At 47.8% G+C, this 13,115-nt stretch overlaps 1 protein-coding gene across 7 annotated transcripts in view; it reads right to left on the bottom strand.

The window, feature by feature from the left end:
* CELF5 (CUGBP Elav-like family member 5) overlaps positions 1-13,115 on the bottom strand; it is a 55,894-nt gene that overhangs the window by 9,731 nt on the left and 33,048 nt on the right. For 6 of the 7 annotated variants that reach the window (XM_044658667.1, XM_044658665.1, XM_044658662.1 and 3 more), the window contains exons 2-4: positions 8,128-8,176; positions 3,034-3,162; positions 2,484-2,563 (exon numbers count right to left, since the gene is read on the bottom strand). In XM_044658667.1, coding sequence (XP_044514602.1) covers positions 2,484-2,563; positions 3,034-3,162; positions 8,128-8,176 — 258 coding nt within the window. Of the gene's footprint in view, positions 1-2,483; positions 2,564-3,033; positions 3,163-8,124; positions 8,177-13,115 lie in introns of all 7 variants that reach the window. The other variant, XM_044658661.1, reaches the window with a different exon arrangement.

Below are 13,115 nucleotides of genomic sequence, written 5' to 3' on the forward strand. Positions count from 1 at the left end.
CCCTCCCTCCTTCTCTCTCTCTCTCTCTCTCTCTCTCTCTCTCTCTCTCTCTCTCTCTCTCTCTCTCTCTCTCTCTCTCTGTCTGTCTCCACTATCCTCCCAATCCCCCTCTCCCACCACATCTTTTTCTCCCTCTCTCATACACTTGACCACATCCCTAGATTTCCTGACCCTGGAGAGGAGAACTTGAAGCAGGCAGATCCCAGAGGCATCCATTGTAAGAGAGTAGCCTTGGTCCCATAATTGTCCAATATTACCCCCATATAAGTATTGATGATGGCCATTTACAGCTTCTGAATGCATGTCTGCATGTCTGCCTTCACTTCATCCTCATTATCCCCCCACATCAGGTCCTCCTCCTGGTTTCCCTGTCTCAAATATACTCTCAGTGTTGGGTGGGGCCTCAGAGTCTATCTTATCTAAACCCCTTCTCAGTATAGAAATGCCCTTTACTCAGAACACCCTCTGTGATATCCTCAAATCAGCTCCAACCATCCTGAGAGAGCTGATTGTTATATTTTTGGTGTGAGGACTTAGACCAGTGGTTCCCAAACTTTTTTGGCCTACTGCCCCCTTTCCAGAAAAAATATTACTTAGCCCCCCTGGAAATTAATTTTTTAAAATTTTAATAGCAATTAATAGGAAAGATAAATGCATTTGTGGCCATCACCACTCTCCTGGATCGCTGCAGCACCCACCAGGGGGCGGTGGCACCCACTTTGGGAATCACTGACTTAGACCTTGGAAATGAGCAAAAGCTATAAATCAGGATTTGATTTATTGTCTTGTTGATTGTCTGGGCTTAAGAAAGTAATAAAGAAGATGTTAATAATATAAACTTTAAAATGTTTTGTGCACATATCTTTGGTTTGGTTTTGCTGTTGTAGAGAGCTGGTTGTTCAATACTTAAAAGCACACTCCATTCCTGACTGGAGATAAAAATCTCAAAATTGAACAAGACCTCCCTCAGTGGCCATCTAGTCTGATCCATACCTGAAAAAGAACCCTCCAGTCAATGCAAAGTGCCCAAGTGGTCGTTTGGTTTTTTCTCTAGAGGAGGAGAGATTCTCTGATGGCTAGTCAGCCCATTCTACTTTTCTATCATTCTAATTGTTTAGAATTTTCCCTGCTTCTTTCCAACTTCCATCCATTACTCTTAGATCTTCCCTTTGGGGGGCCAAAAAATAGGCCTGATTTCTCTTGCACCTGACAGCCCTTCAGATACTTGAAGATGGCTAGGTCCTCCCCCATGGAGTCCTTTCTCCAGGCTAAGCATCTCTAGTTCTTCCAAACAACCCTTCTTACAGCATAAATTCCAAGCCCTTTCCCATAACTGGTCTCCATCTTTATGGGCAACTTTCTTCAACTGTAACTCCCGGTGTGGTCAGAGCAGAGTGTCCAGCCCCTGCTTGTGATAGCCCCTGCCCAATGCATTCCCATTCCATGGAGGGAACAGCTTGGATACTCGGGAAGTTCTGCTATTGCAGCTGAAACTGGACTTCTTTTGACTCTTGCTTCCTAATGCCCCTGGGAGACTCCATAATGGCCATTTGTTTACTGGAAGACCTTCATGGTCTTCAGGATGAACATTCCCAATTCCTTCAGGCTTTTTCACCTGGACTTTTACAGTTGACTCCTCACTAGCCTCCCTGTTTTTCCCTTTCTTTTTAATCATTTTCACACCAACAACCAGAGTCATCTTTCTAAAACTCAGCTCTGGTCACATATCTAGCCTGCTTATATATATGCATGCCCCACCCCTGGCCAGACTCTATGGTCTAACATTCAAGGCCCTCTGGGATCTTCCTCCACTCTCCTTCTCCAGCCTCATCCCATCTCCCTGCTAGGTACCACCAGTTCTAGTGGACCCCTGAAAACATCATATTTCCTTCTTTTTTCTAAGTCTCTGCCAACTTGTTCCCTCTGCTCTGGCATGCTCTGCCTTAATCTCCACCTGTCAGGATCCTACATATCTTTTAAGCTTAATTCAAAGGTTATCTCTTCCCGGAAGCCTTCCTAGATTAGAAGTCTTCCTCCTCTGTGACCGCCTATCCCTAAGTCTGTCTCTTTCCTGTGGCTTTTGTTATTTCTATGGTATTCTTCTGCTGGGCAGGGAACTCTCTGAGGCCAGGGGTTGAGACTCATCCGCTAGCCTCTCCATTATGTCGTCCAGTATAGAGTGGGTGTCAAATGGGTGTTGACTGACTGATCCCATACATAGATCACTGGAATCTGGAAGGAAACTATTGAGCTGGTGGCTTCTAAAGGATGGGGAAATGGAAGTTCACAGAGAAGAGACTTTTCAAAGATCATCTATGGGGTCCGCAGCAAAGCTAGAATTAAAGCTCATCTTCTGATTTGGGGAGGTGCCCAGCCTGGGGGCGCTGAGAAGGTCTGGGCAACCTGGAGCCTGGTGTCCCCTTTCCCCTCCTTTAAAGCCCCAGGGATGGGAAGGGAGGAAACCGCTGGGATCTCATACTCACTGGCATTGTCTGGCTGCCATGGAGGGCATGGATGGCAGCCTGGGCTTCCGTGTGGGATGAGAACTTCACAAAGGCACAGCCTGTGTCGGGCAGAGAAGGGAGGACAGAGATGAGGGTGAGCCACGTTTGCCTTTTTCCTCCCCCTCCCTGCTCAATCCTCAGTGACTGGGGGGAGGGAGAGGACCGGCTTCCAACATCACGTAGACAGTCCTTGACAGACAGACAAAACCCTATGGTGAGACAATCGGTCACATGGCCAGAGCTGGGCAGCCCTAGAGAGACAGAGGCCATCGGACAGTCACATACGATCAGTCGGACAGATGGAGGCAGTCGGATGTGGACAGAGCCCAGTAGATACGATGAGATGGAGGAAAGCCAGACACAGTTGGATGGACGGATGGATGGACAGATGGATGGACGGACAGACGGACGGACAGACAGACAGACAGACAGACAGACAGACAGACAGACAGATGAGCAGCAGAGCTGCATGCCCTGAAAGACTACAAGAGGTTCCCTCCCTCCCTCCCCTCTTGGGTACAGGCAGCACCTTTACTATTCCCATCAGGGCCCCGGAGCACTGTGCATTCGTCGATCACCCCAAAGGGCTGGAAAAGCCGAAGGACATCCTCCTCGGACTGCTGCTTGTTCAGCATGCCCACGAAGAGCTTCCGGTCCCCTGTGGTGGGGAGATGGAGACATCAGCCTCAACAGAGCCAGGCACCCCAAGGGAGATCCTGTCTGGGATCCCCCCAAGGCCTGTTTACCCCTAGGAGGAGGAAGAGGGGATGACCATTGGCTGAGGGGGAGGATGATGGGAGCACAGACTTAAGGAAATGGGGGTAATGGGCTCCTGATTCTTTCTCAGAAGGGAGGAAATGTCATAGAACCTTAGCCTCCTGGATTAGCTGGCAATCTCAGAGGTCACCTAGTCCATCAGATGCACAATAATTTAATTAGCTTCCCTAACTGGGGTTCCTCCAGGCTCTTTTTAGGGATTTCCCTGACAGGGAGTTCACTCCCTCCAGTTCAGTCCATTTCATTGTGGGAGGTTCCTAATTGTTCACACATCACAGATTTAGAACTGAAAAGAATCTCATAGATTTTTAGCCCAATGTCCTCCTTCTACCAGTGAGGAAACTGAAGCCCACAAAGGGGAGTTGACTTGTCCAAGGTCACACCAGGGATATGGAGCAGAGCTGAGATTTCAACCCAACTGGGACTCCAAATCCACTGCTTTTCCTGCTGTAGTTAATAGAACATTCTTCTTTCAACTGAGCTGAAACCTGCTCCCTAGAAATCCCCTCCACAGTGCCTAAGTTCTGTCTTCTGGGGCCAAGCCATCCAAGTCTGTTCCCTCTCTTCTAGGGAGACCCCTATCAGCATCATGGGAAACTTTACTTAGGGTCTGGATTGGCAGGTGTGGGTCCAGCATGGCAGCATCCAACAACCTCTCTCCTTCCTCATAGAGCATCTTCCCTAAGTGACTCTTCACATCTTGGGATTTCGGTCTTCCTGGGTCCCAATCTCTAGATCCCAGACTTTGGACAGGAAGTCAAGGCCATCTGGTCTGAACAGCACCAGAATAAGAATCTCACGTCTGCAACATTCCCGGCAAGTGGCCAAGCAGCCTTTGTTTGGAGACCTCCAATATGGAGGCCTTCTGCTACCTCCTGAAGCAGCCCATTCTACCTGGGGACCCCTCGCATCCTCAGCAAATGTTTTTTCCTGACATCAAGTCTCAATTGGCCTCTTGGCAACTTCTACCCACAGCTTCTGGTTCTGCCTTTCAGGGCCAAGCAGAACCAGTCTAATCCCTCCTCTTTGTGGACAGTCCATGTCTGTCTTTTAGGCAGAAGCTGGTGGTGCAATGATGGATAGATTGCTGGGCCTAGAGCTGGGAAGATCTGGCTTCAGAAATGGCCTCAGATACTTCCTCACTCTGTGACACCGGCAAGTCACTTAACTTCTTTCTGCCTCAATTTCTTCAGCCGTAAAATGGGGATAATAGAGCACCTACTGTTCACGGCACTGTTGTGAGGAAGAAATGAGATAATATTTGTAAAGCTCTTAGCACAGTGGCTGACATGTAGTAGGCACTATATAAATCCCTTCCCTCCCTCCCTCTCGAGGCTAAATATTCCTCTTTCCTGATTCTCACATGGAGTGATTTCAAGGTCCTTCATCACCTCAGTTGTCTTCCTCTATTCCTCTCCAACTTATCAACCTCCTTCCTAAAATACTGTACCCAGAGTTGCACAAGCTATTCCAAATAAGGTATGGGCAGCACAGGATAGAAAGAAACCATCGCTTCCTTCTGCCTAGTCCTCTTTTAAGGTGGAGATTTGCTTTTTTGGACTTCGATGTCAAGCTGCTGATTCATTGTGAGGGTCCATTAAAACCCTCGTAGCTTTGGCAGTTAACCTTCTTGTCTGGCCACACCTCCCTTCCTTTCTTATCTCTAGTCTGGGCTTCTCTTTATGAAAGAATCACAGAAGTACAGAACATCAAAGGAGGAAGTGGCCTTAGAATTGAGAACTCGGGCTACTGGGCCTAGACTAAAAGTAACAGAACGTCAGCGTGGGAAGGAGCCTTAGAATAAGGAATATCGGGGCTGTGAGGGAACTGACAACATGGAATTCTCAGAGCTGGAAGGAATTTTGGGACACAGAATGTCAGAGCTGGGAGGGGCCTTAGAACCCCACATGTCAGAGCTGGGAGGGAGCTTAGAACCCCAGATGTCAGAGCTGGTGGGGCACCCTTAGAACTCCAGATGCCAGAACTGGGAGGGTCCTTAGAACCCAGGATGCCAGAGCTGGAGGGGCACCCTTAGAACTTCAGGTATCAGAACTGGGAGGGTCCTTAGAACACGGATCTTAGAACATAGAATATCCAAGCTAAGAGGTCCGGTAAAGACCTTTTAGCCCAATTAGTATTTCACAGAGTGGGAAAAAAGAGTTCCAAGAGAGGAAGAGCCTTGCCCAAAGTCAAAGGGAGCCGGGAGAGCCTCTGGGCTTCCAGATTCTCAGACCTAAATTCCTCTCAGTATATTCCAGGGCCAGAGACCTACCAGGAAACACACAGCTCTGGGATTCCTTGACCCCCACAGGCTCTTTCCAGGCACCTTTCTCCACCTGCTCTGCCACCTAAACCAGCCTTCACTACGGGTGTCAACAGGTTGGCCGGTTTGCTGCCAAGGCGGGGGGAAGGCATCAGGAGTAAGCCCAGGGGAGGTGGCGGGCACGGGTGCCCTCTCCTATTGGTTCTGAGTCCCCTGATCATCTCCCCTCCTCCCCCAACACTCCCAGGCCCGCTCCCCCACCACCCCCCTTGGTCTGGCAATTTCCGGCGCTGTCCAGCAATCAGGAACATTTTCTCTTCTCCTCCCTCAATGTTGAGTTGCGTTGCCATGGAAACCTATTCCTGTCAGTCATTGGTGGGGTTGGTTGGAGAGGGGGCGGGGAGGAAGCGGAGGGCATCGAGGAGAGAAGAGCATGTTGTCTGATGGAGCCCTGACAGAGAATATTAGAGGGAGAAGGTCTGAACGGTGGGAGGCAGAGACAAAAAAGGAACAGGGAAGAGGGAGGCGAAGACCCCGAGAGCGCCCCTCTCCCTTCTCGCAGGGCAGGCCAGGGTCTTGAGGGGGCAGCCGGGGCCGGGGGAAGGTGGCTCCCTGGGCTCCCCCATGTCCTAGAACCCCTGTGCAGCCTTTCTCCCACAGCCATCTCTACTGGTCCCCGTCTCTCCGCTGCGGAGAAGACATGGGGAGCCCCTGATCCAAGGCCGGCCCTTTGGAAATGGGGAGCGGCTGATTCCTGGAGAAGCTCTCATTGCTTTTCAAGCTCCCCTACTCTTATGAAAAATGGTTTAATGCCTCTTTGGGGCTCTGGGCCTCTCCCAGGAGGGCCTCGGAGGGGCAGTCAGGGAGACAGCTTGGGCTGGAGGCCTCGATGGCCACCTCCACATTCCTCGCTTCCATAGCCCTTTGCCCTTTGGACAAGGATGGCTAAACCCCTCTAAGGAGGTCTGACGGGAGGAGGAAAGGGTCCCCCTTCTCCTGGCGTCTGGAGATGAGACAGGATAAAAGCAGTCGGTTTCCCACGATGTCCCCCTCGGTCCTGCACAGCTGCTTCCCCGAGGATGGAGAGGGCTTCAGAGGGAGGGTTGGGGAGGCAGGAGGGGGGATAATAATTCTTGTAATAGCTTCCATGTCTAGGACAATGTACGGTCGACAAAAAGAAATCCTCTGGGGGAGGCTGGGCATGGGATATTATCTCTACTTTCTGTGCATGCCATTTGGCCAGTCATAAGCCCAACGTGTGGTGGCAGAGATGAGACCCTTGCCTCCCAGGTGATGGTTCTCAGCACTTCTCCACATTTTTTTTTAAATCCTCACCTTCCGTCTTGGAGTCAATACTGTATATTGGCTCCAAGGCAGAAGAATGGTGAGGGTAGGCAATGGGGGTCAAGTGACTTGCCCAGGGTCACACAGCTGGGAAGTGTCTGAGGCTAGATTTCTCTAGTTTTTAAGGAGGGTCTTGCAAGACTTTTTGGCTGAGGATCAGAAGGAACATTCTTATCAGCATTAACATCATTAACAAATTCATATGTTAGGGCTTCTCTGGTCACACTTTTCTGTATTTCAGATCCGACTAACCAGATACCATCTGACAAAGGCTACCTCTTGTGCCAAGTCCAGCTCCAAGGCAGGGGACGTCAGACTTGCAGCATGAAGGGGACCTCTGAGATCGCAGTGCCCGATCCTCTCATTTTATAGAGAAGGAAACGGAGTTCTAGCGAGGCCATCTTCCCTTGGCGGCGGTGGGCCCATGCCTCCTGACTCCAAGTGCAAGGGGCTTCTAAATAATCCTGTCTCTTTTTTTCTGAGAATCCAGGTAGTCTTAGTAAATGTGGGCAGTGTGGACATAGGGCAGTACTTGGGAGAGAAGCAAAGGGGACCAAAGGGCTGAGGGATCGAGTGTCTGAAGGACTGGAAAGAGGGCGATGGCCACGAGCCTGAAGAACTGAGAAAACTAGGGGTCGGGTGGCTGGAGGCTGTCCGAGATCTGCAGGAGTTGGAGGATTAAGAAGGTGGAGGGGCTGAGAAAACTATCTCAGTGGATGGAGAGCCAGGCCTAGAGACAGGAGGTCCTGGATTCAAAGGTGACCTCGGACACTTCCCAGCTGTGTGACCCTGGGTAAGTCACTTAAATCCCCATTGCCTAGCCCTTACCACTCTTCTGTGTTAGAACCAGTCCCGTGGTATTGATTCTAAGATGGAAGGTAAGGGTGCAGAAAAGTAAACTATAGGGCCTGAGGGGCTTAAAGGAGCACAGAGGTTTAAGGGGGGTGGACAGGGAGACAAATATGGTTCACCATGGCCAAGCCTGAGTGGACCTTGTGTCAGAGATTGAGGAAGTGGGGATCAGGTCCGGTTCTCCAAAATGAAGTCTGGGGAAGTGCCAGGGGGCTGGGTGTGGGTATGATAGTAGGTATCCAACAGGGCATAACAACTAAGCTTTGCCGGGGTGAGGGGGGAGCCCCAAGTTTATCCTTAGATGAAATCTCCATAAATCCCTCCCCTTCCCACCAGGGAGAGCAAAGGGGTGGAGGGGGTGGGGGGACAAAGAGAGCTGACAACTACCTCCACGGCTCTCGCTGTCCGCTGGCTTCACCTGGATCGGCCGCGCCATCTGCAGAGAGAAAGAAGGGGGAAAATTGGAATGCTTTATGGTCTTTGTGGTGGGGAAACCTCGGGGATCAAGCGGGCCAACCGGTCCAGTTTCTTGGCGAGGCAGGATTTGGCCTTCTTTGGAAAGGAGAAGTACCAGGGACCTAGCTGTTGGTTTTGGAAGCTCCTTCTGAGACAAAGTGGGCGATGGGACTCGAGTCCTGTCCTCTGCCTCATGCTTCCTCCTTCCCAGTCCCAATTAGCAGGCATCTCTGCCCACTGACATCCTGATAATTCCTAAACTCCCCAGTGGTCCCAGCCTCTCACCCTTTGGACTTTGTCTGAAGGCCTCTCCACCTTTTTGCTCAAGAAGGGGTACTCCTATTGGGTTCCCTATGGGCCTGAAGTCAGGAAAATTCATCTTCCCGAGTTCAAATCTAGCCCCAGACAGTTGCTAGCTGTGTGACCTTGGGCAAGTCATTTAACCCTATTTGCCTCACTTTCCTCATCTGTAAAATGGACTGGAAAAGGAAATAACAAACTACTCCTAGTATCTTTGTAAGAAAACCCCAAATAGGGTCATGAAGAGTCAAACATGACTGAAAAATGACTAACAACAACAAATAAGGATGATTGTATGATGTGTGTCATTATGGAAGGGACTAGGGACTTGGGAACATGTATCTGTTTAGACTCTCCTTCTGTTGGGGAGGCAGGAGGGGGGGATAATAATTCTTGTAATAGCTTCCATGTCTATAACAATGTACGGTCAACAAAAAGAAATCCTCTGGGGGAGGCTGGGCCCTCAGGAGCAGAATGGGTGCCATAGCAGGCCAGGGATCAAATGACTTGGAAGTGGGTGCAAGTGGTGGGCAATTTTGTTGGGGAAGTGGTGAGTATATCTACGTCCTTACAAAATCCCAGAATCGAATTTCCTTTACTCATTTAGCGGTCTCCTAAAGACATCTAGAGGGGGAAGACGCCCAGCCTTTCCAGCTAACCCATCCCGCCCTGTCTAAAGTCTAAAGTCTTCCATATATCAGGTCTAAGTCTGCTTCTTTACAACTTGTAGTCAGTCCCCTTTTATAATCCCAACATGGTGCTGATCCCTAAGTCAGGAAGAACAAAATCAGAGAGAAAACTCTAGACCCGTATCCCTAATGAATATCGACGCAACGTTTTTAAACCAAATGCCAGCGAGAAGATTATGGCGACATATCCCAAGGATCATACACTACGATCAGGTAGGAATGCAGGCACGGTTCAATCTTGGGAAAACTATCAACATAACTGACCACATCAATAACAAAAGCAACAGAAACCATACGGTTATTTCCATGGAAATAGAAACAGCTTTTGACAAAACACAGTGCCCTTTCCTAATGAAAACACTAGAAAGGGAGGTAGTGACTTGGTGGACAAAGAGTGCCACCTGGAGATGCCAGATCCTGGGTTCAAATCTGGCCTCAGACACCTCTTAACTGTGTCACCCTGGTCAAGTCACTTAACTCCCATTGTCTAGCCCTTACCACTCTTCTGCCTTGGAACCAATATATAGTACTTCTTCTAATAAGTGTTTTTAAAAAAACACAACGATAAAAAAAAAAAAAACTAGAGAACATTGGAATAAATGGAATAGTCCTCAAAATGATAAATAGTGTCTATCTAAAATCATCTGCAAGCATTATATGTAATGGAGATAAACTAGAAGCCCTCCCAATAAGATCAGGAGTGAAACTGGGATGCCTATTCTCACCACTACAGACTAGAGAAGAAGAAGAAATGGAAGGAATTAGAACAGGCAATGAGGAAAGAAAGCTCTTATTTGCCACAGATGATATGATCTAGAAAATCCCGGAGAATCAACCAAAAACCTAACTGAAGCAAAGCTGGAGGCCATAAAATAACCTCCAAAAATATCCCAATTTCTCTATACTGCTAATCAAGCCCAAGAACAAGAGATAGAAAGAGAAATCCCATTGACTGACTTCCATTCAGTCAATAAACACATATGAGGTGCCTACTATGTATTAGTATGTATATACTACATATGTATATAGTATATACTTATACATAGTCTACGTATAAGTTCAGAGGACAGAAAAGAGGCAAAAGACAATCCCTACCCCTCAAGGAACTCACTCTAGTGGGGGAGATGACAAGCAAACAAAATATGTACAAACAAGCTATATCAAGTATAAACAGGAAATTATTAAAAGGGGAAGGTAAGGGGCAGCTGGGTAGCTCAGTAGATTGCAAGTCAGGCCTAGAGACAGGAGGTCCTAGGTTCAAATCCGGCCTCAGACACTTCCCAGCTGTGAGACCCTGGGCAAGTCACTTGACCCCCATTGCCTACCCTTACCACTTCTAACTAGGAGCCAATATACAGAAGTTAAGGGTTTAAAATAAAATAAAAATTAAAAAGGGGAAGGTACTAGAATTAGGAGGGAGTAGGAAAGGCTTTCTATTCCTCAGTAATTTTAGCTGAGATTTAAAAGAAACCAAGGAAGCCAATATGTGATAAAGAAGGAGAGCATTCCATGCATGGGAGACAGCTAGAGAAAATGCCTGGAATTGGGAGGTGGAGTGTCTTATTGTGGAACAGCCAGAAGGCTAATGACATTGGATCAAAAATATATGGTAGAGGGGGCAGCTGGGTAGCTCAGTGGATTGAGAGCCAGGCCTAGAGATGGGAGGTCCTAGGTTCAAATCCAGCCTCAGACACTTCCCAGCTGGGTGACCCTGGGCAAGTCACTTGACCCCCATTGCCCACCCTTGCCACTCTTCCACCTAGGAGCCAATACACAGAAGTTAAGGGTTTTAAAGAAAATATATGGCAGAGAGGTGTATTCTTACTTGAATACTTGAAGAATTGAAAAATAGGAGGGGGTTAAGTTATGAAGGGCCTTGAATGCCAAACAGAGTATTTTATATTTGATCCTGATGGTAATGGGGAGGCACTGGAATTCATTGAGTAGGTGGGTGATGTAGTTGGTCCATTCTTTTTTTTTTTTATCTTTTTTTTAAATTTTTAAACCCTTAACTTCTGTGTATTGGCTTCTAGGTGGAAGAGTGGTAAGGGTGGGCAATGGGGGTCAAGTGACTTGCCCAGGGTCACACATCTGGGAAGTGTCTGAGGCCGGGTTTGAACCTAGGACCTCCCGTCTCTAGGTCTGACTCTCAATCCACTGAGCTACCCAGCTGCCCCCTAGTTGGTCCATTCTTGAGGAAAATCACTTTGGTAGCTGAAAGGAAGATGGTTTGGAGTAGGGGGAGACTTGAGGCCATCAGATCTACCAGGAGGCTATTGAAATAGTCCGAGGATAAGGTCATGTGAGCCTGCATCAAGGTAGTGACAGTATCAGAGGAGAGAAGGGGATGTATTTGAGAGAAGCTGCTAAAGTGAAATCACCAGGCGCTGGCAACAACTTGAACATGGGGGATATGAGAGAGAGAGAGAGAGAGAGAGAGAGAGAGAGAGAGAGAGAGAGAGAGAGAGAAGAGTCTAGGATAATAACAAGGTTGTGACCCTGAGGGACTAGGAAGATGATGTTGTCCCTGACAGTAAAAGGGAAGTTAGGAGGGGAGGGAGGTTTAGGGAGAAAGATAATGAATTCACTTTTGGATGCATTGAGTTTCACATGTCTACTGGACATCCAGTTAGAGATGCCTGAAAGGCATTTGGAGATGTGAAGTGAAAGGTTAGCAGAGAGGCTGGGGCAGGAAAGGTAGATTATGAGAATTATCAGCCTACAGATGGTAATTAAATCCATGGGAGCTAGAGAGCTCACTAAGTGAATAGTATCGGGAAGAAAAGAAGAGGACACAGGACAGAACCCTAAAGGACACCTATGACTAGAGGATGTGATCTGGAGGAGGATCCAGCAAAGCTGACAAAGAAGGAGTGGTCAGATAGGTAGGAGGAGAACCGAGAGAGGAGAATCCTAAAAACCTAGAGAGAAGAGAGTGACCCACAGTGTGTCAAAGGCTGCTAAGAGAGCAAAAATTAGGAATGAGAAAAGACCGATGGATTTGGCTACTAAGAAACCATCGGTGACTCTGTAGAGAGCAGTTTCGGTGGGATGATGAAGTCAGAAGTCAGTTTATAAGGGGTTAAGAAGAGTGAGATGAGAGAAAGAGGAGGTACCTATTGTAGACAGTCTTTTCGAGGAGTTTAGCCACAAAGAACAAAAAAGATTATAGAATGAGAGTTAGAGGGGGCTGGGGAAATTATGGGAAGGCTTGGTTTGTGTTTTTTTTGTTTTTTTTTCAGAATGGAAGATACATGGGCATGTTTGTAGGCAGTAGGAAATGAGCCAGTAGACAAGGAGAGAATGAAAATAAGTGAAAGAGTGGAGATGATAAGTGGTGTGTTCCTAGTTCTGTACTCTGGAGCTTTTCCACATGGAAGCCCTTCAAATATTGGAGACGATGCTTATTATGTCTCCTTAAGTCTTCTTTCTACAGGGCACACCATCCTTTTATCCTTTGTCTGATTCTTGAAGTTCCCATCCCAGTTGCCTTGCTTTCTTTGAACACTCTCCAGCTTGTCAATGCCTTCCCTAAATATTTTAGACACGGTCTAGCTGGGAAAGAATACAGAGAGACCATCACCTCCTGCATCCTAATACTACATGGATCTTGATGCAACTTAAAATTGAGTTATCTTTTTTATTGAAAACCTGTACCTTTCATTTTGGAATCAATACTAAGTATTGGTTCCAAGGCGGAAGATCCGTAAGAGCTAGGCATTTGGGGTTAAATCACTTGGCCAGGACCACACAGCCAGGACATGTCTGAGGCCACTTTTGAACTTAGGACTTCCCATTTCTAGGTCTGACTTTCAATGCACTGAGCTAGACATCTAGCTGTCTCTGAGTCATCTTTTTCGAGTGCTGTATCATACTAAACTCATCTTGACTTCATAGCTTAGAGTTTTTTTTAGGATGTCTACTCAGAGT

The sequence above is a fragment of the Gracilinanus agilis genome, chromosome 1 (genome assembly GCF_016433145.1).
Source record: "Gracilinanus agilis isolate LMUSP501 chromosome 1, AgileGrace, whole genome shotgun sequence".
Classification (NCBI taxonomy): Eukaryota; Metazoa; Chordata; class Mammalia; order Didelphimorphia; family Didelphidae; genus Gracilinanus; species Gracilinanus agilis.